This window comes from Euwallacea similis, chromosome 5 (assembly GCF_039881205.1).
Source record: "Euwallacea similis isolate ESF13 chromosome 5, ESF131.1, whole genome shotgun sequence".
NCBI lineage: Eukaryota > Metazoa > Arthropoda > Insecta > Coleoptera > Curculionidae > Euwallacea > Euwallacea similis.
In genome coordinates this window covers 1414737-1441805 of record NC_089613.1, presented here as the reverse complement: position 1 = coordinate 1441805, position 27069 = coordinate 1414737, and the positions used below count along the sequence as shown (strand labels likewise).

General features: G+C 36.3%; 3 protein-coding genes across 5 annotated transcripts; all 3 read right to left on the bottom strand.

Annotated features, from left to right (window-relative positions):
* Positions 1-680: 680 nt before the first annotated feature.
* LOC136409040 (uncharacterized) lies at positions 681-11901 on the bottom strand. Of its 3 annotated transcripts, none has more exons than XM_066390324.1 (7): positions 11817-11901; positions 10592-11062; positions 2636-2844; positions 2315-2581; positions 2062-2259; positions 1788-1893; positions 681-1715 (listed from the first exon to the last, which is right to left on the bottom strand). In XM_066390324.1, the coding sequence occupies exons 2-7, from the start codon at positions 11020-11022 to the stop codon at positions 1316-1318; spliced, it is 1611 nt and encodes a 536-aa protein (XP_066246421.1). In that variant the 5' UTR covers positions 11023-11062; positions 11817-11901; the 3' UTR covers positions 681-1315. The 3 variants fall into 3 exon arrangements, with proteins under 3 accessions (XP_066246421.1, XP_066246420.1, XP_066246422.1); XM_066390323.1 differs by lacking the exon at positions 11817-11901 and adding an exon at positions 11330-11580; XM_066390325.1 differs by lacking the exon at positions 11817-11901 and adding an exon at positions 11330-11601 and having other exon boundaries at positions 1551-1715; positions 2072-2259.
* A 3214-nt stretch (positions 11902-15115) lies between these two features.
* On the bottom strand, positions 15116-18939 carry Hsc70-2 (Heat shock protein 70 cognate 2). Its single transcript, XM_066390379.1, has 7 exons — positions 18779-18939; positions 18329-18513; positions 16910-17149; positions 16462-16856; positions 16205-16410; positions 15511-16151; positions 15116-15456 (listed from the first exon to the last, which is right to left on the bottom strand). Exons 2-7 carry the CDS (start codon positions 18500-18502, stop codon positions 15217-15219), a joined length of 1896 nt encoding a protein of 631 aa, XP_066246476.1. The 5' UTR covers positions 18503-18513; positions 18779-18939; the 3' UTR covers positions 15116-15216.
* Positions 18940-19575: 636 nt separating this feature from the next.
* On the bottom strand, positions 19576-27061 carry LOC136409093 (uncharacterized). The gene is made up of 6 exons (XM_066390401.1): positions 26937-27061; positions 23944-24064; positions 23643-23876; positions 23454-23589; positions 23243-23403; positions 19576-20010 (listed from the first exon to the last, which is right to left on the bottom strand). Exons 2-6 carry the CDS (start codon positions 24058-24060, stop codon positions 19768-19770), a joined length of 891 nt encoding a protein of 296 aa, XP_066246498.1. The 5' UTR covers positions 24061-24064; positions 26937-27061; the 3' UTR covers positions 19576-19767.
* Between the last annotated feature and the right edge of the window lie 8 nt (positions 27062-27069).

Genomic DNA, 27069 nt, shown 5'->3' with positions numbered 1-27069 from the left:
ATGCGACTTCCCAAATTCGAAGTTTTTCAAAACTATATTCAATGGTGTACTGCGATTCAAAATCTATCGATTACTTTTTGAGAAAACAGTTATAAATATCGCAAAAAAATGCAATACCCACCCAGCTAAATAGTTTGTAAACAATGAAAAAACTTGATAGAAAATTGATTTGTTTTCGATTTTGCGTTCACAGTCTTTGGTTAAAAAATAAAGAATAAATAAATAAATAAAAATAATGAAATACTGGCCAAATAATGACGTATTTTGGGAATTTTTCGAAAAGTCCTTATTTTTCAAGATTAAGGAGATCAAATATTCATTAAATGACCCTATATAAAAATATGGAGTTGCAAGTAGCGCTTACTAGGCAAGCAGGAAAAATTACTTGATTTCTAGTACTTTTGGGAGACCCTATGCAAGGCCGGCTTTACCAAGTCTGGTGTCTTGGGTGAAATTTTTAATCCCCCCCCCAAGAAAAAACACTCATAAGGAAAATTCGCCGCCTTATGCCGTCGCCCAACCTCGATTCCCCATAAGACTAATACTGACTCCACGGCACTAACGGGTTAATCTGGCAAAAGACTTCGAAATAACAGACCAGTAATACGACAAAATGATAAATTAGTAATAAGGCAAAGTAATAGATTAGTAATAAGAGGACTTAAGAAACATTCTTGATCGTTGGTGTATTTATAGAAGAACATTTAAAGTAGGTATGTACGTGCTACGTACATAACATAATTATTACTTATCAAATACTTATTTCCCTTGTGTCTAATATCTACAGACATTTAGAAACATACAGTGCGTTCCAAAGAAAACTACTCACGGCAACCTTAAACTAAAATTTGCAATGGCTCTGTCATGACAAATATGATACATTATGTAAATAAGTACTGAAACATCTAATCTTAAAATATGTAGGTGAATCACCCTGTATATTACACGCTAGTTACACATAAATATATAGGAGTCCGCTGCCATTTTATTTACACAACACAAACGACTTATAAATTATATAGCATGCTTTTCCAAATTCATCCTCCTCTTAAGCTTAGCAAAAATCTCCAACTACTTTAATACTGATGTCTGTATTGTAAAATTTAAAAAATTAATAATTGTATCTAAAAATTTAAGCTAAAGCAGTCTTTCGATTTTCCCTACAATTTTAAGTTCGACATGCGCACATTTAATTAGGATTATTTAAAATTATTGCTTGCTACAGAGCGGAAATTTTACAAAAAAATATATACATAAACAGAGTATAAACATACATACAAAATATCCTCGAAAAGTCATGATATGAAAGCGATTTTTATCGTTTTAGGTCCTTGTTACTACTACTTTGCAACGATTCTATTTCCTCCCTGGTGAGTACTATCTGTTTATTGCCCATGCCACTCCTCATGTTCCGTTCCAGGTCCGACATTTGCCTTCCCTCGGCTCTCAACTTCACAACATCGTCCAACTTGAGGCTCAACAATTCGCCCATTTGGCTCTGACGATGTTGCCGCTGATGCCGGATATGCCGATTGTTGGGAAAATGCAATGTTGCCAAACGTTCCATTCTCTCCCTTTCGCTCTGACGTTGACTCTCCTCGTGCATTTTGCGTAGGTTGCAAGCGTTGATGCGAGCACTGTCGAAATGCGAAATGTCCGTGTTTTCGGGGAATTCCAAGTAGCAAATGTCTACGGTTGGGAGCAGAAGTATGTCACTGGAAAAAGCCAAATATCGATTTTAAAAATTTAAGGGAAACCGTCTTTCTGATGTGAATCTTCCTACATACCTATGTAGGGCTGTAGTTGAATTTCTTCTAGATAAATCATGAAGTCTGTCAAGTTCGTCTGCCTGGGATGCATCTCGAATGATGGTGGGGATCGGCTTGGGAGTGGCTGCAAAAAAAGTTTTATAAGATGCATATTGCCCGATAAAATGTTTAGTCGCCATTTTGTCAAGAAATTTGCCTTTTTGATTCAATGCTACGTACAACATCAATTTGTTAATTATTTTACGCAACCAGGAAGAAACACATATTAGTGATGTTAATAAGCCACACTCACAAACGCCAACCATGCAAGAAGCTCCTTTGAAATATTTGTCGGCTCGCAGGGCTTTCCCTTCTTGGTCCTCCACCAGGATGCCCAGACCTAAGTTTTTGGACCCCACCCTGTTCCAAGACTTTGTCGCCGGTTTGACGCTCAGTTCCACCCATCTGGATGACTCGGCAATCACTTTGCTGTCTGACAGACGACGTTTTACTGAAGAAACAATGTTCAAAGTTTATTCAATGCTCTTTTTCATGCACTTCCCCACCTTTGCGCTTCTTCTGAAATTTGGTGTACCAATAAACGGAAATCCTCAACAATTTTTCATCTTCTGCATTATCAGGGTTCTTGCAATCATCTCTAAGAGTTGGATCCACCTTATTACTGTTGTTCTGCGGCACTCTATAAAGACGAAGAGTGGCAGAGGCGATGTTGCTATTCTTATTATCTGTGTTAAAGTCGAAATCAAAGTAGAGATTCATGATATCATCTGAGTCTTTCCATTGGTCCAGCTCCTGATTTTGAGGGGCATCACCTGAAACCATAAATAATTTCATATTTAATTGAAAACAATAACTGATGGACTCACAGGAAGGATAGAAACTTCGGATTTTCTCGGTAATTAGGTCGTCATCAAGTACCCCGCTACCATTTAGGATTTTTGGTATGATTTGAGTAATATTGAAGTTGGTCAAGGGAGGTTCCTCCGGTGGCTTGGTGAACGTCGTAGCATTGTTACGGCCAAGCTGGCTCAGAATCTGAGACTTCAGGTACTCCACCCAGCTCTCCTTTCGTAACCTGATATAAAAACAACGTTAGTTAAACCTAGACATACGAGGAAGAATTTAATTTGCATGTTGGAATGAGAAAGTAATATATATAGACTTGTCCGAGGCCTGACCAGTCTACAGCCTTTATAAGGTCACGCCAAGTCTGTGTATTTCCCAGTCTAGTAGGTGGAAAAACGCGGCCGTCTGTAAAAATTATTATCTAATGCATCCGAATCAGGACCAGATGATTATATGCAGATAAAGGCAAGTTAGACAGATCCGGCCTAATTTTTAATATATCTATATATTTGGTAATTCTACATGGTTAACTTTGACAATTGAGTGAGGTTAGAAATTTGATACATGTCAAATGAAATTTCTAATCTCACTCATTTGTCAAAATTTAGGCATTGTCAAGAAAGTAAGCCCGAAATGTCTCAGTGAAAATTTCAAGGATTGCTGCTTTGCAAGTGTTAAAAATACGTTTTGTAGGAACATCTGTAGAAGATTTAATCTTAGTGACTTCAAAATTTTTAAAAAATTGAATAATATACGGGGTGTTTCATGTGAAAAAATCTTAACCAGATATAAATAAAAAAAGCAATTTCAAGAAAATTGTATAAAAGCCTATATAACATATTTTTTTACGTAATTCGAAAACTGAGAGAGTTAGATTTACAATGACAAGAATACTGCACATCGAGACATATAGGCTTGATACAGTACTGTGTTTTTTAAATAAACTTTTAAATAAAATCGAAGGGCTGAAAATAAATTCAGAGGTGTTGCAAATGAGAATCGTACAAAAGGGTGAAAACAGCGACTTCCCAAACAGGCACCATTTTAAAGAATAATTATTTGCCTTTAATACTATATCTAAATAGAAATCAGAGGTGCCACTGTTTTTCTAAAGGAATTGAAATTTTTCATGAATCAGTCGTGTAAGTCTTCAAATGAAAGGCGTTGCAAATAAGAATTAGTCAAAATCAATTAAAACAGCTGATCAACAGAATCAAATAGAAGAAAGTTACCTCAAATTATTTTACTTCAAAATTGCACATCTGAGCATAGAACTGAGGTACGCCACTGCTGGTTTAAAAGAATTTGATTTTTTTATGTATTAATCGTGGAGGTCTTTGAAATCAGAGGCATAACAAATGAGGATAAACCAGAATGAACTGGAAAAGTTCATCAGGAGGATCAAATGGAGGAGACTTGCCTCAAATGATTTATCTTTAAAACTGCACATTTGAGCATACAATTGAGATACGCCACTAAGTTTTCTAAATTAACTTTGAAGCAGAAGTGTTTGAGGGATTTAAGGCCACTGCGTGAGGTGTCGCAGATGGACGTAAGGGTGAGAAGATAGTGCCCATAGCAAATATCTAAAGAAGGAAATTTTCAAATCCCACTCTGTACCTGTAAGCGATCTAATGTATGTACAGTTAAGTATGTCTGCCTCTGATATTACGCTACACAACTTTATGCCTCCAGGCCGCAGACGAAAAAATCAATTTTTCGTACTGAAATGCAAATTTCCCCAACAAGTTCGGAATTGAATGGTTGAAATTTGAACGGTTTCTCTGACTCTCACGTTCATTAGATAAAAGCCATCTTGAAGGATTTTTCGATGGACTCAGCACTGAATCGCGGAGCCTTAAATCTACCTTTCATCCTGAACTTTCCCATCTGGTCAGTTTTCTTCCACGACGAAGTTTCCCTAATTGGTACTAACAGGAGTTTTCGCACGCATTCGAGCGACAATGGGTTTTTCTAAGGGATTCCCCCATCGCGCTTTCACTTGAAACCTGAGAAAGAGGCCGATAACCTATTTTCTTCCCCAATTTCTCTACGAGGTGTCCCAAATTCTTAGAAGTTATTTGCCCAGGTAGCACTGATTGACCGTCTGGGTGTGCCTAAAGACCACCATTGCAGACTTCCTGGTCCGCTGGGCAAGTAAATGCCTCCACCGACTAGTAATCTTTTATTAGTTTAAGTTGCCGCTGTTTTAATTAACTTCGTCTAGACATCCTAGAGTTAAAGGTGTAAACGACCTTAAGATGATGATGATGATGGTAGGATCTTCCGCGAATGCAACCAGTTGGCGATTTCGTTATTTTCTGTTTTTTCCTATAGTGGTCAACTTTCAAGGCGTGATTCTGCAAAATTAATCAAATATTCTGCAATTCGAATAGGCATAGGTGTTCATTTTTCGTGCAGACATAACACGCTCCCGTAGACTAAACACATTAAGTTTATTACACACAATAGATACTTTTCCGTTATTGCTACAACAGCTGAGAATGTGCTATTTCTTAATATTTCAATTTTTTGGCAAACACCTTGGGTTTCTTTCCTATGTCAAACTGGGTAATAAGAGAGAGGAAGGAAGCAGATAAAAAAATTGAGCATAATTGGTGCCTTTATTATACTTGACCTAAGACTGACATCCATTTATTATGTCTCATTTCGAGCCTCGTCCTTCAAACACGTACTAATCAGTGTATTGTGCCCGCAAATTCTGCATTATTTGCAAAGCTCGATTGTCGCCCCACGTCCTGCATTTCGTAAGAAAAAAGTGCGTTTTTCGCTCAACGCTTCCGTATAATTTCCTTGAACTTCCAGGTAAAAACGCTTTCCATCAGTGTCCTTGGAATAGACCTTTTTCCGGCCAGACGGCTAGACAGATAAAAAAATACGCGTTTTTCTCGCTTTTCCAGTTTTACCTCAATTTATTAGTCCGTCAGAGAAATCTAGGTCAATTGTTGAGGAATTCAGAAGTTTTATTTGGCCCCAGAGGAAAATCGAGATGTGTCGAGAGAAAATTTGATCACGGAGGTATCGTCCTTTTCGCGGTTAGTTCACGTTCTTAAATGCCCTAGAAAATCACCTACGCCACTGTTTTGTATGCAGTTTGGGACTTTGAAATGAGGGACTTAATTCGGATTTAAACACAGAATTGCGAGCATTATTTCCGCCACTGCTTTGCGTAAGATTTCGCAGCCACAAACTTCCTCAAAAATCCTTGAAATTTAAGGACTCAATTCGAAGATGAATAAAGGCGTATTGAAGGAATTTTAAAAGGTTGACTACAGGAACAGCAACATCTTTCTAACTATAATTTTGGAAAGTTATTAATTGCCCAAATAAATCTCCTACGCCACTGCCTAGTATGAAGTTTAGACCCTGAAATGTTCTCAGTAATTCGTGAAATTTGGGTTCAATTCGAGTTTACATAGAAACGAACTTGATGCATTATACAGGAAAGATCGAATTTCTAATAACAATTAGTCTTGAAAATTAATAACAATCTTCATAAACCAGCTACGCTACTGTTTTGCATAGGGTTTTGTAGCCCCAAAATGTCCGCGATAATCCTTGAAATTGAGCACTAAGTCTTGAAGTAAATAGAGGCGTACTTGGCGCGATTTTCAAAAGGGAAATTCTTCAAAAAAATAGCGAAAAATCAATAATTGTCGTTAAAAATTATATCCGTCACTGTTTTGTGCCGGATTTTACCGACCAAAATACCCTCAATGATGTTTGAAATTTAAGAAGCCAATACGGGAATAAATAGAGGCGTACTGAAGCAAATCGTAAGGGCGAATGCTGCAGGAAAAATACCATCTTCGTGATTCTACTTTTGGAGAATTATTCATTATCTTTAAAGCCGCTGTTTTATATGAGATTTTGGACCCTAAAAAGTTCTCAACAATTTACGAATTTGATGGCTCAGATAATCAGAGGCGCACTCGAGGCAAATTTCAGGAATTGGATTACTCAGTAAACGCGCATTTTTATCGCACTTTTGGAGAATTGATAAGAATCTCTTAAGTAAACCAGGCACGCCACTGCCTTATTTAAGATTTCGAGGCCGCGAATTTTCTCACTAATTCTCCTTCCAGGCACCTCAAAAAATGCTTCATAAATTGTTTATTTTATTGGCTGTACTTGAAAAAGTAAATACGCATTACGCACAACGTAGTATTTTTTATTGCTGATAGTAAAAATATGTTAATTGAACTATATACGATATGTTTCGGGGTTCACGAACTGAAAATATGTCATGCCCGATTTGTTTTGAATTCCAAATTGGGTTCACAATTTTTAGGCAATTCAACACCAATGAAATTATCTGTGATAATGAAATATCCGTTGCAAGATTATAATGAATCATTATACTACAGGGAATACCATATTATTATATTGAAAGGCCGAGAGAACAACCAGGCTAAGTTGAAACGAAAAACGTAAAATTCTTGCTTAATTCAATTGAATATTTATTCAAATTCGATCCGAAATGTTTATTTACGATTTTAGGCGTCACTTAATGTTAATAACATATACGAGGTGTCAGTCATATTTTTGTGATCAGTCTTCTTATATTAAGTTGAAGATTGGACAAACATTTGAGTTTAGAATTTTAATTTAATTTAATTTACCTTAATTTACTTAATTTACTTTAATTTATTTTAATCAACGTGAAATAAATCAGAAAATTGCCAAATCGAATTTGGACTTGCGGATAGAGGGAGGATGAAGTAGGACACAATTGGCCACAAAATAAAGCAGATCGTTGAAGAAATTACACAAAACATTTGTTTATGAAATGTGAGTCAAAGTCAACGTTCGGAATAAATGGATAACAAGCTTATTCATTTTTGAACAGGGTAATTGTAAAATCATTTTCTGGAGGTGCGCAAGTGTGCCTACCGAAAATGTTATTATGTTATAGCTACTTCTGCGTAAACGGTAAAAATTTTAACTTTACGTGTTCTCGTGTAATTAGTACTCATTTTCCTTTTTTTTCTTTTTTTTTTGTTTGTTAAGCAACTCTCAATTTTACTTCAACCGCTGTAAAAATTTCAAAAATTGCAATAGAAAGTGTTAAGTTGTAGAAAAAAGTCGATGTATGTATTAAAAAAAACATTCATCGACGCCCCGTATGTACGAAGAAAATGTAGATGTATGTGAAAGTTTTTAATAATTTATACAAGGTGTGCGCTCCCACTCGAACGCTGTAACGCGTATGAGAAAAGGACATTTATATCGTGGTTTAGAGAAAAAATGTGTTTATCTGCCCATTACTAATTTGAATATTTGCCAGAGTCAGGGTCAGGGAAACCATTTCTTTATTTTTGCGTATATTTGATATTTATAAGATTATAATGTTATTCCAGGAAAACAGTTGTGTCTAGACACATTTTCACGCGGATTGAATAATATTTGAATTGATTGTTTGGCGGTACTCGCGATATCCAAAATATTTCGGATTTATTCCAAAACCACGTTTAACCTGGGTCTTTAGAAGCTCAAATCTCCAACACGAAGGAAGGCAACAATTGTTGAGGTCGCTTTGATTTACATGCAAATCAACGCTAATTTTGTCCACCTGCAGATACATTTTTTTAATTAATTTTCTATTATAATGTTAAGTTTCACATGCAGCTGGCATATTATTATTGTACTTTTATATGTTACTACGCACACCTGGCTTAGCACTCCCTCATATAATGCGTACAACTCTTAATCATAATCCGAATAAATAAAATCGCGCTTTTCCTCAGTTTTTTTAGAAAATTGCAGCATAGCATAATGAAAATTACAGCTGAATGCCACTGAATTATTCGAAAATTAGCCATGACTGCATCACTGTTATATTATAAAATACTGAGGATGGAGAGCGATATTGGAGAAAGATTGGTGAGGTCAAGCTGCATTAATCAATCTTCGCTTATCGTTTATTTACAACTTCTAATATTTATTTTGGTGAAATACGAGTTATCGAAACACAGATTTTTGGAGAATTGAACCAAACATTCGTTGGCGATAAGAGTTTCATTAATGAAGGCATCCGTTTATTTAACCTGATTTTACAAAATATTATTTCATTCATTTATTTTGATTACTGCATATAAGTAGTAACTATCAATTGCTCTGAAAAACATTCCAGTTGTATCTGGAATGAAGAACTACGCGGTGGATTGAAAATGGTCAAGGTGCTAGTCCTAGTGGCCTGCAAGTTATTTAGATTTGAGCGCAACAGACTTTTTCTTCGATGGAAAAAAATTATTCGGCTGGAAACTCGCAATAAAAATTTTGCTGCGACAGGTGAATTTGAATATGACATCTTAGTAAAACGATAATATACGGCTTGAACTTGACCGATTTACCGCGCCAGAAATTATTAACCTTTTAACAAAAATGTGTAGATTTGCGCTTTTTTGTTTATGAAAACCAGATGATTTGATTTCGTAATAACCTTATTGCCGAAATATTAATCACTCCATACTGTCGAAATTTGATGTGGTTTGGTATTACCTTTCGGTTTTTTGATTATACGGCTGTTTTTAAGTCAAAATAATACTCAATTTTACATGCGAAAGTAATTGCAAAATTGTATTTCCTGAGTGGAAGACGAGACGAAAAAAATGTTAAACGTTGCAGAGTTGATGAAAAAATGATTTTTGCGTAGATCGAACTGAAACTTAGAATAAAAATTTACAGGGTCTTATAAGTAAAAAACGAAATGTTATTTTATTGCATATAAATTGGACGGTGTCATGAAAATCAATTGTTTTGCCCCTACATAAACAATAATATGACAGCAGTCGAACTTGACAAATGAGTAAGATTGGAAATTTAATAAATGTCAAATATTAACAAGTATACACTAGACGACTCTTGTCACATTATTTATATAAAGACTTTCGATTTTTTTAATTTAAAATAACATATACATTCTCCCAAATTTTCGATCTTATCGAATTATTTTAAGTGCGCTTTTTCCTGTTTTTAAATGCGGCTCTGGTACGCCACTATCTTTTCATGAATCAAGTTCAAAATTTTACTTTTTATACACAACACTGGAGGGTTTATTCAGACTGAAATTCAGTGGCGAAGAACATGTACTTCAGTAAACATAATTTCCCAAAAAAAATCTTACTTGAATGTTCTTTTAAGGGTTCTTTCACCAGTCCTCAGATCGTCTGGTTTTTTACTACACCGTTGTTTCTTTAACAATCAAATAAAAAATTTTATTATTTATGCACAATATATGAAAATTTAGTCAATCCAGAGTTCAGTGGCGGGGAAGATCTATTTAGTGAGTTGTAATTTATAATTGTTTTTCTTTTTTTTGAAAAAGCACTTAAAGCTGTATTCTCTTGTCTAGTGTAGCTTCACTACGCCACTGTTTTTTATCCGCGAGGTTACAAATTTTACTCATAATAGAGAGTTAGTCAATTCAGCCTGAAAGTTATTGGATTAAAAATCTAATTGAGGAATTAGCCTTACAGGTCGATGAAGTATGTTATCTCAGGACTTCAAATTCAGCTTAACTGCGCCACTGTTGATTTATCAACCAATGCGAAAATTTAAGTGTTTGTACAAAATATCCGAGGGATTATTAAGCTCGAAATTCATAGGCGTAGAACTTCTATTATAATAGATAAAATTTTTCAAAAATTTCCTTCCGTAAATTTTCTTCTAAGTGCGCTTTCACCAGCTCCCAGATGAGTTTACACTACGTTACTGCTTCTTTACCTCTCAAACTGAAAATTGAATTATAAATATATGATAAATGGAAGATTATTAAGTTCGAAATCTAGTGGCGTAGAAGGTCTAATTGATTAGTCGCAATGTTAATTTTCTAAAATTACGTAAATGGCATGACTACTCATATTAGTTGAAAGCCTGAGATTACTCCACGAACTCTTTAATTTTCAAAGCGCTCTGAAAACTAACAGGACAGTACAGGAGTAGATTGCACTTACCTATCCCTCGTTTTGTTAATATCCTCATTTGAATTCCCACTGGCCACTACGCTGGCCTCAGTGGCCGGTTGGTCCCCCAACATCTGATCATAAATGTCCACTCTGCCAGATTGCCTCCTTTCCTCCACCTCCCTACCTTCCTCTTGCCTTCGTTTCGCCTCCCCAGCACCATCCTCAGAGTTGACCAAATAATCACTGGAATTCTCCGCATCTTCTGCCAACTTTTTCACCAGCGCCTCGTCATAGTACGCACGCAAAAACGTGTCCAACGCCCTCTCAAATTCGTATTTCGTGCTCTGATTTACCGTGGGGGCGCCACTTGCGTGTGACACTTTCGGAATGACAACTGTCGATAGTGTCAGAAGCACGAGGTAGATGTACTTCTGGAATATCGTTCGTAGGTTGAAAGGGCACATTTTGTAGAGTTTCATGTCGCACGGAGTTCGTTAAGAAATAGGGGGGTTAACACGTCTGGAAATGAAGAAGAAATACGTGAAAGAAGCGGCTCTAAGCGAGGTTTTAAATTTGTGGAAATTGACAATTGTTGTCATATTTTCCCACTTCCCTGTGGGTCTTTTTCCTGGCCAAGCAAGTTCATCAGGAAATTTTAGTGTTGATAGAACATTGAGGGAATTCGCGCTCAATTCCGATATTGGTAAGCTATTGAATGTTTTTTTCAGGCAGCAAACGAATTTTTGGAAAATATGGAGTTTTCTTTATGTGTCTTCAACGACATACCTCAACTTCGGTCCAACTGAATGTGTCCGCCGTCATTAATGCACATCACTCATTTTCCTGTTCCCAAATTAGGAAAATCTTAACTGAATTTTCTGCCAGGTTTTAAGCTATTTTCGGCTTTTTTTGGTGGAAATCTCTCCGTTTTCTCAATCCCGATTTTATACGAGCCGCGGTTAGTTCAAAACTAATCGAATTGCCGCCTTTTAATAATAGATGCCAGACGCGTGCACGGAACAAAGAGGGCGATACGCTTGCGTCGTCCTTTTCTCGCATTACGCCAGACAGTTGGGCGACACTGCGCCCATGGAGGAAAAAGATTGCAAGAACTATGAAACGCGTCTCGGCTGCATATACAGGGTGTCACCATAAATTAAAACTATCTATGAGGGTTAAATTGCCGACTTTCCTGCGTCAACATTTGGACGTCTTATGGACGGACTCGGCTCACCCCATATGCCTACGAAAATTCTATAAATAACCAGCTTACCTGGCTATCTTAGCCCTGGAGTCCTTATCCTACACAGAAAAAGAGCACCTACTCACACAAATAAGTAGAGTTGTTTAGTTTGGTCAGTTTTCGGATAAATCGTAAGTTTGGCGAGGGAAGTGAAAATATATACGTAAACGGCATTGCCTTTCTGCAGGGCCGTACTAGGGGCTTCAGGCGCTTTTATCATATTACTACAAAACTTTATCGACCTTGAATTGTTATAGAGGTGAAACGCTTACTTTCCAAACACTCGGGAGGATTTATGGAAATATATTACATTAACGTACCTTGAATTACTGGGTGCTCTATGGGCAATTTTCACGGCAAAATGAGTTGAAGTGCCGCCCTGCATAGTATTTCCATTTATCATCACAAATTAGACCAAAATTCTGTTTTGCTCTCGTTGCCGCTTTAAATTTCAAATTTTTCGATCGGGACAACCGAGACGGGCAAAAACTGAGGCAAATGGGTTCAAAAATAAAATCTAATTTTCCCGACCTAAGTATCGAAAATTCCAGAAATCGATTCGCTGACTATACTTTCAATTCATGCAAATGCGCCTTTTTATTCATCTTTTTTGTCTGACCTATAAGAATTGCATAAACATCGAATTCTTAAATTGGACTTAAGGTATCTGCGATAAACCTAGTCATTCGCCATAGCGGCGCTGGGAACGTGTATGCTGAGTTGCCTAACAAAAGGGTCAAGCCGACGCAATGTGGCAGGTTTACAACGTTACACTATTATTAATTCAATCAATCCCAAGAAATTTGAGGAAGAAATTTTCTCGTGTCTATACCCTCATCTTACAGTTAGATGAAAAAACCAGGTGGCGAAACATTGAATTCTTAAAATTCAAAAAAGGTCATTAAACTGTGAGAAAACGACCACTTGACATGCAAATAACAGTTTTAAAGAGCATCTTTTATTTATTTTAAGTAGGTGGTTGCTCTAATGCATTAGATTTTCGTCGCGGCTGTCGGTTTTATGCAGGAATTTTGCATTTTTCGCCCATTCAAATTACCAAAAAAGGGGGGGAATACGTTGGAGATGTCCGAATCCGAAATTCACCAACATATTTCACGTTTCCAGGACTTCGATTCACTATGATCTGGATCCAACACAGGAAACCTAAAGACTTTCTGACATGTATTTTAAAAATGTTAATGCTATCCGGTCCATTCATAACGTCTACAAAATTCTCACTTGCAAAGCAGGTCATCGGCTATACGTTTTGGGTTTGAATAAAATTTACTGAACTCTTCGACAATTCGTAATCATTATCGAAAGAAAGCCTCCAATAAAATGACTGTGGCATTATTGACTCAAGTGGTATATTAACATACAAGTTTCATAAGAAAGCTCGTTGTCGCACCACTCCAAGTTCGCATTTGGAGATGCGCGACAGTGAACGTTATGAGTCGCGTATTTCATGCACCTTTTTCTATGCGAGCAAAAAATTCATATTAATAAATAAAATAATAAAAATGAAAATTTTTCAGGGAATTTGCAGAGGTCGAGTGCAGCACTTGAAGCTTGAATTCGCTGACTTCTTTTGTTAGATCATTTAATTCGATAAGTAACTGCTAATTTGGTCTTGTGAAAATTGAAGATTCAGAATTTCAACCTCCCAGCGAAATACGCAGTGGCAGGTCCAGCGAGGGGGTAACAGAGGCAACCGCCCTCCATTGCTTAAATTAAAAATTAAAAAATTTTCAAAAATGTAGTTTAACGAAGATCCACATTTAACAATTTATTTCCGTCACGGGACTGCTTCAAAAACAGTTAGATATTTCCTGTTAAATTATCCAACATGTCCTCAATGTTTTTCACCAAAATGCATTGGCGGAGATGGCTCTGGCTCCAAGTTACAAATGTTCTAAAATTCCGCCCAATTAAGATTTTGGAAGTCAAATTAAAAAAAAAAATTACTTTCACTGGAATTTTGTGTCGCAATTACTCCTCTATCTCTTCCACATTCTATAGCAAAACGCATTGGCGTAAGTGTCTCGCTCCACAAATTAAACATTTTGGGAGTTTCCAAATAATTTATTGTTTTCGCAATCATGTTTGAAAAATGCACTGCCACTGGACCTGTATAAAGAGATTTCATATTTTTAGCATATTTTCTAATGTGTCCTCCGTATTTTACAAGAAATGGCATTGGAATAGATATCAATTTTCTTAAACTATAAACTTTTTGTAAATTTAGGTCAATGAATTCCAGATAAAAAAAAATGTTGGTAGTGCCACTGGGATTGTATTAGAGTTGAATATTATTTATCAAATTGTCCTGTGTCTCACTCTTACTCTAAAACAAAGTGCATAGGCATGGGTGTCAATTTTCTTAAATTACAAATTTATAAATTTTTCAATATTTAGTTTAACGAAAACCCTTGTGGAAAAAATTGATATCGCCACTGAGACTGAATCAAAAAAATTAATATTTCTTGACAAATTCTCTAATATGTCCTCAATATTCAATGCAATCTAAGTGCATTGACATTAATGCATAAAACATTAACTTGGAGAAAACAAGTACAGAGGCATACAGAAAAATTATTTCCAAGTTGCAACTAGCAGCAAGAAAAAATCAGGGCCGTATAGTGATAGATTAAAAAATTTAAAAAGTCAAGAAAAAAATCGTTGTTTATCATTCAAAATGATAAAAATCGCAGAGGCTTTCAAAAATTAAGTACGCCACTGATACATATCAATAATAAATATCGAAATCCGATAATTATTAATTTTCTATGGAAAAAATCAAGGTCGTCGTTTACCATTCAAAACTCCGTAGAAATCAAAGATGTACTTTCACAATTGCTAAAATGTTAAAAAGAAAGTTGCTAGTTAGCACTCTAAATGGAACTTCGAGAAACGAAAAACGCCACTGGTTTTTATGAATATTGAAACTTGGATGAAAAGTATTATACATTGACCTCTATAAATGTTCTCTCCAATTTGATAAAGATACATTTGCAGCCAGTAAAGACAAAGGCGTACAGAACATAATTTTTATATAAAGAACCAGCATCAACGAATATCAAATTGAGTATATAAATTTGGAAAACCCCCGGATCTTAAAAGGACGTAATATCCCAATGATTTAGTGTATACTGAGTGTTGTAAAAGTTCTTTATGATTTGATAACATTTGCATTTAACTACAGTAAATGCAATAACAATTAAAAGAAGAATTTGCTAAATTTTCTATGGTCTACCTTCGAAGTCACTTTCGTATCAATATGCAGGATCAGAATCTGGAAAAATAATTTACAGAACATTTAAGGAGAATTGAGAGATGACGAGGTTAATTTGCCCAAATTAATAAACACCAAGAACATTATATCAATGAAATATGTATTAAAGAATACATTAAAATAACATTAGAGAATCAATTAATCTACTTCTTCTACTTTAGGACCTCCTTGGCCCTGAGCAGCTCCTGCTGTACCACCCTGATGCATCTTCATCATTATAGGCTGACACTCCCCTTGCAACTGCTTCAATCTGTCTTCAAACTCGTCTTTTTCAGCCAATTGGTTCCCATCCAACCATTGCAGGGCTGCAGAACACTTGTCTTGAACCAATTTCTTGTCGTCCTCGGAAAGTTTGTCTGAAGGAGCATTTTCCACAGCCTTAAATGAAACAATTACTAGAAGGTTCAATGGTACTCAGAAATAACATATTACTTGTTTGGCACTGAAAATGTAGCCTTCCAGCTGGTTTCTAGCAGATATCCTTTCTTTCTGCTTCTCGTCCTCAGCAGCATATTTCTCGGCATCAGCCAACATCTTATCGATTTCGGCTTTGGAAAGGCGACCTTTATCGTTGGTGATGGTGATCTTTTCTGAGCGACCAGTGCTGGTATCTCTGGCAGACACATTCAGAATACCATTGGCATCCAAATCAAATGTAACTTCGATTTTAGGTACGCCCCGGGGGGCTGGAGGGATGCCAGTTAAATTAAAAGTCCCCAGTAAGTTATTATCTTTGGTCATCGCCCTCTCTCCCTCAAATACGGTGATTGTGACAGCATTCTGATTGTCGGAATAGGTAGTAAAGGTCTGCTGTTGCTTGCAAGGAATCCTGGAATTCCGCTCTACCAACTTGGTCATCACCCCTCCAGCAGTTTCTATGCCCAAAGACAAAGGAGCTACATCCACCAAGAGGACGTCCTGGATTTGGGAAGAGGTATCGCCACTTAAAATGGCGGCCTGGACTGCTGCCCCATAAGCCACAGCCTCATCAGGGTTGATGCTGAGATTTAATATTTTACCGCAAAAGAAGTCTTGGAGCATTTTCTGGATCTTTGGAATCCTCGTTGAACCCCCTGGAAAGAAGCTACATAGTGCTAATGCACGTGCAGAAAATTCGAGCACTTACCGACTAAAACTACATCGTGAACTGAGCTTTTGTCTAGCTTGGCATCGTTTAAAGCTTTCTCCACAGGCTGCAAAGTGCCTCTGAATAGATCCATGCAAAGTTCCTCAAATCTGGCTCTAGTGATCTTGGAGTAGAAGTCCACTCCCTCATGAAGAGCATCGATTTCCAGAGTTGCCTCAGTTGATGAAGATAGCGTTCTTTTTGCCCTAAAAATGTTTCAATCACCAACTGATTGCTATGGGCTCTATGGCAGCAACCTTTCACAGGCAGTCCTCAACCTTCTCAAAGCCCTCGTATTGTTAATGAGATCCTTCTTAAACTTCCTCTTAAATTCCTCAGCAAAATGATTCACCAAACGGTTATCAAAGTCCTCTCCTCCGAGATGAGTGTCTCCAGCTGTAGATTTAACTTGAAACAGAGAACCTTCATCGATGGAGAGAATCGACACATCAAAAGTGCCTCCTCCCAAATCGAAGATCAGAACATTCTTCTCTCCTTTCAAGTTCTTGTCCAGCCCATAAGCTAAAGCTGCAGCTGTGGGTTCGTTGATGATGCGCAACACATTCAACCCTGCAATCACGCCTGCATCTTTGGTTGCCTGCCTCTGGGAGTCGTTGAAGTACGCCGGAACTGTAACCACTGCGTCAGTTACCTTTAAATCGCGAGTGTTATTGCTGAGTGTCAATCCAAGAAAGGTCTTCAAACCTTTCCTCCTAGGAAGGTTTCAGCAATCTCCTTCATTTTGGTCAAGACCATGGAGCTGATTTCCTCGGGAGCAAAGCGCTTTACCTCGCCTTTGTATTCGACCTCGATTTTTGGTTTGCCTCCATCATTGATGACTTTGAAGGGCCAGTGTTTCATGTCCTCCTGGATCTTCTCGTCGTCGAATTTTCTGCCTATTAGGCGCTTGGCATCAAAGACTGTGTTCTTTGGATTCATTGCTACCTACGATATATGTGATATATGTTACTTGTAATTGTGATATCTCGTACATGACACGCATAATACACTTCTATGTTCGTCCTATATTTGTGGAAAATCTGAGATTCGTTGGGTTTTGTGAGAAAACGAATTTAATATCATGTCAGAGCAAAAACACCAAAAATCTGCTTGAAAAATTAGACCCGATTTAAAATTTTGTAGCTTCCAAACTGATTAATTTTGAGTCCTCATTCTTGGCAATGATATACCTCTATATGCATGCTATATCTTTGAAAAATTTAAGGCCAGTGAGTCGGTTCGTTTAGAAGCACGAAGATTCTATTTCAGGCTCTGCTAAGACGGCAAGAATCTGCTTAAAAACTTAAACCGAATTTGGAATTTTATACCATCCAAATTGAATTATCTAGAAGCGACATATTATGCCATTCTATGTTTTCTACGGTCATGCATTATCGCTGTATAATGTGAAGTTAGTGACTCATTTGTTTGAAAGCACTAAGGTAGTAGTTTTAGGTCTTGACCGCAAATAAATCTACCGAAAGAAGACCCTTATAAGGAATTTTATGGTATTACATGTTTTTGGGTTACTTTCTGCTGTATTCTTCTAATTGCTCTCAAATTAAACCGGCTGTTAACAGCAGCTTTAATCTTATAACCAAAATGAATTTAAGCCTTATTCAGAATATTGGTCATCCAACCTTATTCGGTACTGCGAGTGTGCAATGCGAATTGTATAATTAGCTTGAACATATGGTGCTTTAGTGCCGGCTTTTGGCCTCTATCGCTAAAAAAGTGAAAGGAAAAATATTTCAGTAGAATCCAGCTACAAAATAGCTGCAGTTACAAAGCAGCAGCTGGCTAATTATTCTCATTTCCCGTAAGGAATCTGGCCAGTTTGGCACGATTTCATTCCAAGCAATTCCTGTCTTTCTGGAGAATTCTACAGAAATATCCCGAATATTTTTAAGCCACCTACTTAATATTGTAGCATGAGTTCAAAAATAGACGTTTTATGGGCGTGTGATAATCCTCATTAAAAAAAAAACTGTTTCATCGTTAATTGGGCCTGAAGAAGTATTTAATTTGTTAGGCGCCCATATTTGGTGTCAGTAGATCTTTAATGAGTCATCATTTCCCGCGAAATTTTAGTAAATTGAATATTTTATTGGGAAAAACACTTACTTGGCTTTTAGCAGCATCCCCGATGAGCCTTTCGGTATCGGTAAAAGCAACGTAACTGGGGGTTGTTCTGTTGCCTTGGTCATTGGCAATTATCTCCACTTTTCCATGCTGCCATACGCCTACGCAGGAGTAGGTGGTTCCCAAATCAATTCCAATTGCAGGAATTTTTCCCATTTTTGATTATTCTGCATAGGAAATTGACAAACTGTATGACTACTAGTAAGAAATTACATAATTGACTTAAGGTCTATGCATCAGCTAAAGTTTAATCAAAGCATTCTGGAGGTACTTGCACTGATGAATCATCATCAAAGCGAATACGATTATTTCTAAAATATTACTAAAAATTTCCAAGACATTTTGAGTGACAACCAAAGGCCTGAAATCACGGTCTTCTGCACCCTGACACTGGGTGTTTCCACCCTTCTGAGAAAATCAGCTTCAACTTACCACAAAAACCACTTGCACGAACTTCCAGATTTCAAACTAAACTTGACCAGTTTCTGGGATATTCGCGAGATGTTTATATTAAAGTATCAGAAATAGAATGATCTCCGGTCGAGGCAACGTACGGTGTTGACTCCCACTTGCGCCTTATCCATTACATTTTAGTATTAAAACTTTGCTGTATTTGTAACGTTGCCTTTTTCGATTTAATGATTAATTCTGCTTAAGTGGGATGGAGTTGTCCCAGCTCGTTCAATGGTAATTTGGTACCTGGTTATTGCCTCATTATATTTGGTGAAGATCTTTGCCATGCATTCAGTAGACGCTTTGACAAGAGTGGGAGAGAGAGGAAAAAAGAATGACCAATACACAATTTGTTCTTGGGAAAGCCAAAATTTTCTCCTGTTTTAATTTTCAGAAGTGTTTTCTACTCTAAAGTGCATTGGCGTAGATGTATCTTTTCTAAACCTACAGATTTGTATCATTTTCAAAAAAAACGTTTGATAATTAAAAATTAAAAAGTTGGCACCGCCACTGGAATTGTTCTAAAGGGTTGAATATTTTTTAAAAAATACTCCAATATCTAGTCAATATTTTGCGGTGAAATGCATTAGCGTGGGTATCGTTTTCCTCAAAATATTTACCGATTTTTAAGTTATTGTACCACGGTAAGTTATATGTACATATATCTACCGGATTTTTGGTAAAGGTTGGCGAGCAACTGCAGGACGTCCCTACAAAACGTACAGATCCTGATTGGCGCAATAAAAATTAAATAATAAAATTCAACAATAAAAAAATATTTTACAAAATCTTTATTTCACACATTACAAAACAGACGTTAAAAATATAAACAATAATTATAACCGACACTCCGTTGGTGAATATTTACAGCCAAAGATCGTGTAAAGATGGACACAACTTAACGTGAAATGACGATTTCATGGCAATGGCGAATTCTGAGTAAAAAAAGGTAAAAACAAAAACGGAATTCAGTTAGAGTCGACTCTGACGATGTGTCCATCAGCGCCACCTGCATAGATGGTGGTGGGTTCTCCTGGGGCAATGGCGTTTACCACTAAGTCAACGTTGATGCTGCCCTCTTCTACCAATCCTTGGTCGCTGACCTTCCATCTTTTGACCACCTTGTCCCATCCACCACTGAAGAGCAGTTTGTCGTTGGCCCATTCGACTCCAGCTAACGCGTTAATTATCCTGTTGTCTTCAGATCCGTGCTGAAATCAATGAGGTGAGTGTAAAGACATACATACATATATCCGTACAATCCGTTTATTATAAAAGCAGTCTGATATCACAGAAATAACGCATAATGTTGTCAAATCTGTGATCGTTTTGGAGCGTATCGGATTAAACTGAATTTTAATAGTAATAGATATGTGTGATAGGAATCGGTCATTCCAAGACATAAATATTTTTACTAACTTTCAGTAGGGATTCACGAAACTTGTAAAAATCGACGAATTTTCAAGGAAAATCGGACCACGAAGCAGCCCGTTCACAGACCCAGCGACCCCTATCGGTCGGATGTGCTGCGGTGTCATCATCCATAGTCCCCTTGATTTATCTCAAGAGAATAACAAATTGAAAACCCTATTCTACGTAATCCTTTAATATTTTTTCAGTATTTTTTAGTATCTTCTCGGTCTATTTTTATGATGTAGGTATGCGAATATTATGCAATGGGTTGGGAGGGAGCTACCTAGCAAGACCCCCCCCCCCCCAGCAATGTTTTTCGGTGGTCGGGGGGGGTAGGCGCCCCTCTCAGGGACGAATCCGACATAACCCGGTCGACAGATCACCAGACCGGGTACCTTTCGAAGGTTTCTCTCCTCTATAAATAAAAAAAAAATTTTTTTAAAGTTACCTGGAAATTACTTTAATACTTTTTGTTTAAAATGAGTTAAATACGTTTAAAAGCAAAAAAGTATTTTTTATTTCATTTTTGTCTATCGATCAGACAAAAAATTACTTTCTCTGCCGTCGCTATCTTCATTAATGATAATTAGGGGTAAGAGTCCGTATCGATCCATAATGTAATCCCTTTCATACCATTGATTAATACTTTTGTATATTTACGACTGTTTTCTTCCAGATTTTAGGAATTATTGTTGTTCATGCCACATATTAAGACGATCGACTTCCGTGTTACCATCTCGACCAACATGTCGATTATAGTAATTTTTGGAAATACTCAATTTTTTTCGATTACGTTAAAAATGCAGTGATACGGTAGAAATCTTAAGATCGTATGTCCACATTTTTTCAGTAAATGATCAACAACATTTTTTTAAGGTTTATTCCTACAATATAAATGTTTAAAAAACCAATAAAACTCTTTTTAAATTTTGTGTCTACCTAACAACAATATCTAAAAGTTAAATTTTCAACATATTTGTTGAATATCCGATATTTTGTATACACAGTCAATTCTGAATATTGGATTTATTTCATGTTCCATTTGATATTTTCTCTAACGACATATTGTGATATGGAGCATTGTCAATAATAATAACTGATGGTTCAGTTAAATTTTTTAGCAAACGATCTTCAAATTATTTGAAAAATTTGTCCCTATTCATTTCACCATGATAATCGGTGAGTTGAGTTTTTGACGAAAACATGATTTCTACACCTTCGACAAAACCATTTTCAGTTCCAACATGACGAATAATAGATATATATGAATAAAAAAAATTGCTTTAGTTGTTAGATACAATTTGCCCTACTGTGAATGGAACATACTTTTTACCATCTATTTTAATCTTTCTAACACTTCTTGCATTGTCATTTTGCTACTAATGACTAATTGTTTCGTTCTAAAAACTCCATGTTTCGTCCAAAAAATACAAATTGACGTAAATGTTCTTTTTTCTCGTGCATGTAGGATCCTAAAAATTCGACACGCGACGCTTTACCACTACGTTTGAAGTTCCATGAGTCCTCTTCTAGTTTTTTAGCCAATAAAAAGGGATTTCATTTAGAAAAACGCGAAGTGATGAACGACAGACACTGAATAGTTTTTTTTCATTTAACTTCATCTAAAAGACTATTTAACTTGTTTTCCTTAACATTTACATTCTATTATTAAATTAAATGTAAAATATACGAGGTTATTCACGCCATACAACACAGAATATTGTGACAAAATATTTGGCTTTCAAAAAGTTTTACTTTTTGGCTAAATGAGGGTTTATTATGGTTATTTTTTAAAATTATTTTCATATTATACAGGGTGTGTTCTCCCAGGAACTCTAAAACTATTATGTTTTTTTTTATAGAACTCCCTATATATTATTGCATTTCTGTATTCTCGGATCAAAATAAGTGTGTGTCTAATCTCAATCATAATAAACTTGTCAACTTGTACAGGGTGTCCAAACATTAAAACTAATCAAATAAGACCTTTAAGGGGCTGTAACTTGATTCATTTGAATACAACGTTATATTTTTTAACTTACCAGGAGATGTAATTTTTAGTTACATATCGAATGGTATTAGGGTGTTCATTGCTATTATATGCCCAAAATTCAAAAATTGGTGGTGTCTTTAGTGGTTTAATTAAGGAGATTGGAGAAAACACAATAGATAATAAGTTGGTTTTTATAGAAGTCATAAATAGTATTACGAATTTTTAAAATTGAGTCATGGATGACTTTCTTTACCCTAGAATGTTTTTTCTTGGGCGATCTGAGTAGTTTGCCAAATTAGATTGTTTTGAAAATTGCCACAAAACTAAAACGTTCCAAGTTACGTGTAGCAGCTATACGCTGTAAGAACATTTTTAACCAGTTTTTTGAATTAACTTTTCAATTTTGATAATATAGAATAAACTTACTTCTCGTACAGCGATTAAAGACAATAAAGAACCGTAGTTATCTCGCTCCTGTTCAAAATATTAAATTAAAGACGCTACGAGGAAACACTTAATGTAACATCGGCTATTTAAGTGCTTCGGCATTATTTCGCAGATTTGCTCTTAAAAGGACAGATTTTAATGTATGCCACTAATAAATCGAACGAAAATAAACCCAAAAAGAACCGTAAAACAAAAAATTCATAGAAAGCAAATTTTGTGTTCAAAATTTTGAAAATTTACTATTCAAAATTTTCGAAAATATGTATCAACGTCGCATCAGGTTAGTTCAGGTTAGTCAGGGTCGGGGTAGGCCCGAAAACGAAGTAGATACGCACGCAAGTCACATTGCAACAAACAAAGATAAAGCTATATTTGTTCGTTGGCAACAATTCATTCTCATTTGTGACGTCAGTTTGCTTTTATAATAAACGGGTTATACTCTTGACAGTGCCGGACCTTGGCGAAGTTGGGCGGCGGACTTTCCTGGTAAGCGGTTTTTCTTGGGGATAGGGGGGCGGTGATTAAAAAGTTCTCCCAGGACACCAGATTTACTGAGGCCGGCCCTAACTGTAGATTATCCGATTACTTACCACAATTTTGGCAATTTGCTTGAATCCGGAATGCTTATCGGTGCTATGCAGTAAGATTTCCTTGCCATCTCTATCGATGAGGGCCAAATAGGAGGTTCCAATGAGAGCTACAGGGGCCCTGCCGGGGATAGTGGTGTCTTGGGACCACTGAATTTTCTCACCTAATCAAAAACGTTTTCACAATTAGCATTTATGCAGCTAAATTACCCACCATCCAGCTTAAACTCTGTGATAACGAGATCAGTGTCTTGTACAGCTAGCACGTAGGGTTCCACTACTTGCAGTCCTTTTACTGGTGCTGCAACGTTAACTGCGCCATAGTACTGGTTGTTTTTGAACACCAGAACCTACAAGGGTGGCTTTAAGGGCAAATTTGTTGCATGACCCTTTATGCACATACGTTGCCTTCATTGTCCCCAACATAGAGGTTGCCATTGGTGTATCGCACCCTCCAATACTCAGCATTTTCTCCTTGTCTTAGCACCTGCTTCTCCTTTAAAGTGTTGGGTTCAAAGAGCTTGATGGAACCATCACTAGAAGAGCTGTAGATGGCGTCATCACTGGCAGCCAGACTGTAGACTGGAGTTGTGTGGGCTTGCACCTCAGCCTCTTTTATTAGGTCTGCAGACCAAACCTGACAAAGACAGTGTTTGTGCCGGAAAGCGTTAGTGAGTGAAAACGAGTCTTCAACGGGAGACTACCTTGAGTTTTCCATCATCTCCTCCACTGTATAATTTCCCTTTGTGGAATACGAGGGCCGTGATATCTTTGTCGTGCTTATCAGCGTCATTGGCTCTGCAGGCGACGGCGAAAGGCATCTTTCTACAAAAGTTTTTAAATGTGTTATTTCGTCAAGTTGAAAACTCATTGAGAATAAAACATTTGGCACCGTCACTGAAATGGTTCTAAAGAATTGAATATTTTTTGAAAAATACTCCAATATTTGCTCCGTATTTCGCGAAGAAATGTATTGGAGATATCGCTTTCTCAAATTATCTACCGATTTTGAGTTATTTTACCACCGGAATTTATAAATCTACCAGATTTTTAGTAGATTAGATTTAGCGCTACCGAATTTGTACTAAAGTAGACGTCAATTTTCTCCAATTACATATTTTTAAAGTCAATTTGTTTCCAGTCGAAATGAAAAAGCAATATCATGCCCGCTGGAATTACACAAATAAGTCATTTTGATCAAATTCTCCTAAATAATGTACATTAAATTATATATAAAAGTGCAACGGCGTCGGCTCCCATAAAAACGTCGATTTTTTAAAAATATTTGTTTCAAAAACTTATATTAATGAGGCCCCAAGTGAAAAAAACTTTGCTGCTACCCCTGAAACTATGTTACAGAGTTTAATATTTTTTTCCAAATGCTCCAAGATATCCCCCATATTTTCTAGCAAAATGCATTAGTATAGATGGCAATTTTCTTGAATTGCAAATATATACATTTTTCACAAATTTAGTTTAATGGAATTTCAGATGTAAAAAAATTGGTAGTGCCACTGGATTTTTTTTGCGGGAGTGACTATGACCTTCTCAAGCCTGTGTCCCGGTGTCTCCACCGGGAGAATTTGTTCCACTTCAGGAAGTCCTCCACTCGTGAGGGGAAACTCGCTCATCGGGTAGCTGGCCCTAGAGACATGGTCCTTGGGTGTCCTCCAGATTTTACAACAAAATCCATTGGCGGAGGTGTCTCTTTACTTAAGTTACCAAATGCTCCAAAATACCCTGTTTTCCAACAAAACGTATTGGCGTAGATGCTAATTTTCTTAAACTGAAAACATATAAATTCTTGATAATATAATGATAGACATGTGTACAAATGCATGCGCGATACAGGACAAGAAACCACGTCAATCGCGGAATTCAAAATAATCCAGCTTCCAGAATTTAATTATCTGGCCTTAAAATAGAGCCGGTTAGACAGTTTTATGCAACAATAAACTGAAAAGTTTATAAACGAACCGTGAAAAACATCTTTTTTATTGCTCTTAAATTACTGCAATCTCTAAACAGTGTTTCTGATAACGATCCATAAGTTTCTCATTTATGAGATTTGACAAATTGTGTTGGAAACTTATTGCCGAAGTTCCTAGTAGGCCCATTCAGAAGGTGTAACTCCAGAAAAATGTTGCTTTTCTCGATGAAGTGGTGAGCAAAGTTCCAATTCTAAGTCCTCGTTGGTCGATATACCATGCACACATGCAGTAAAAATAGAAACAAACATGTGCAGTATTTCAAACGTCGTTAAAACAACTTTTAACTGAGTTAGTGCAACGACTAGAACGCTATAAAAATACTTTACTAAAATTAAGGTTTAAGAGTCGCATGCTCGTAACATACACATTGGGGCACTCATTTACTTCCATTGCAAACAGTGATACTAGAACTATGAGTGACTCAACCTTGAAAATAGCTCGGAAGTCATTCTAGAGATTCAGATCGAAATTTGAAATTTTTAGCCTCCCATGAGCATTATTTTGATAAACATTTTCTGAGCCGCCTAGAACTTCGTTGGAATTTTGAGTTCTCCTCTAATCGACAAATCTCTGTTTACATTTCGCATTTTTAGTTTTGCAATTTTTCATTTCGTATTTTTATGCGTTTTGGAGCCTTGGAATTCTGCCCAATGGCAACAAATCTCGTTGACCTGCGGAAATTGAACTTCACTTTTATAACTAACATGTTTATTATTGTTGGATTTCCGGCTGTAAATCGGTTATTTTATGTCCAGTTTTAGTGCTATTTGTCTGCCTTAAAAATTTCAAAAATGGCTAATCAGGAGGTGAAGTGAGGTGCAGTAAAAACAAAGAAAAAATTTGGCCGGAAAAAAAAATTTTTTTCAATTTTTGAAAAAAGTTTTTTTGCCTAAGTCAAATTTACGTCTGTGACTTTTTTTTTATTCAAAAATTACAATCTTTCATTAATACACTATACTGTAATTAATACTGTAATTATTGCACTTTAGTTGAACCTGCAATTTGAAGATTTGAAGTTAATAAATATTGAGCAAATTGAAATTTCTTTAAGCGCTTCATAAAATCCATTAACAAAATTATAATTTAAATATCAAAAATCTACAATTTCAAATAGGATTTTAATGCAATCATCTAATATAATCCACAAACACTTATCTTCTTAATAAAATGTAAATTACATCAAAAAGATCAATGGGCCACTAAAATCAGTGTTTGTGGGGGAAATTGTAAATTAAATTATAGGTGAAATTACAGATTAACTTATTCAGGTGCAGTTATTAAGGAGTGAGTTAGATCGTTTTGTACTGTTTCATCTTCAATCCGTTGAGGTTTCCCAGGAAGTTTTTCTTGGAGATTCTCAATTATTTTGCAGAGATTCAAAATTTTGAAATTTTTGAATTTGGAAAAAATGTTGAAAAATGTTCATTTTTGGGAACCTCAAACCGGCCTAAACGATAATATAAAATATCTTTTATTTTTAACTTATGTAAATCCTATATAAAGGATATCCTTAAAAGGAGCTTTAAAACTGCTCTTCTTTAGAAGATACCTAAGGATTTCTCAGAGAATTCAACTTTACATTTCATTAGTGTTTAATGATCTCCAGGAAAGCACCTTCGGGTTTTCATCATACTTGAAGGGAACTTTTCAGAAATGATAAAAAAACATATTTCGACGCATTGGAAAATTCTCACTGGCAAACTCACCAATAATAAGAAAGCACTAAAAGCACAGTTACAAAATATTTGAAGGCAATGAACTATTCACTTAGGAAAGCGCGAGTAAACTTGTTTAAAAATGGCCTGTTCTTTCTCTATTTATAGTCTCCTAAAGATATTC

Coding starts and splice junctions, on each gene's coding strand:
- LOC136409040 (XM_066390324.1), bottom strand. CDS start 11,022: ATGAAACTCTACAAAATGTGCCCTTTCAACCTACGAACGATATTCCAG. Junction 2,260..2,314: donor ATTTCAGAAGAAGCGCAAAG/GTGGGGAAGTGC, acceptor TTGTTTCTTCAG/TAAAACGTCGTCTGTCAGAC. Junction 1,894..2,061: donor TTCTTGCATGGTTGGCGTTT/GTGAGTGTGGCT, acceptor CTTTTTTTGCAG/CCACTCCCAAGCCGATCCCC.
- Hsc70-2 (XM_066390379.1), bottom strand. CDS start 18,502: ATGGGAAAAATTCCTGCAATTGGAATTGATTTGGGAACCACCTACTCC. Junction 16,857..16,909: donor AAACCTTCCTAGGAGGAAAG/GTTTGAAGACCT, acceptor CGCGATTTAAAG/GTAACTGACGCAGTGGTTAC. Junction 16,152..16,204: donor TCACGATGTAGTTTTAGTCG/GTAAGTGCTCGA, acceptor GCTTCTTTCCAG/GGGGTTCAACGAGGATTCCA.
- LOC136409093 (XM_066390401.1), bottom strand. CDS start 24,060: ATGCCTTTCGCCGTCGCCTGCAGAGCCAATGACGCTGATAAGCACGAC. Junction 23,404..23,453: donor CACAGAGTTTAAGCTGGATG/GTGGGTAATTTA, acceptor GTTTTTGATTAG/GTGAGAAAATTCAGTGGTCC. Junction 20,011..23,242: donor AGCAAATTGCCAAAATTGTG/GTAAGTAATCGG, acceptor CATTGATTTCAG/CACGGATCTGAAGACAACAG.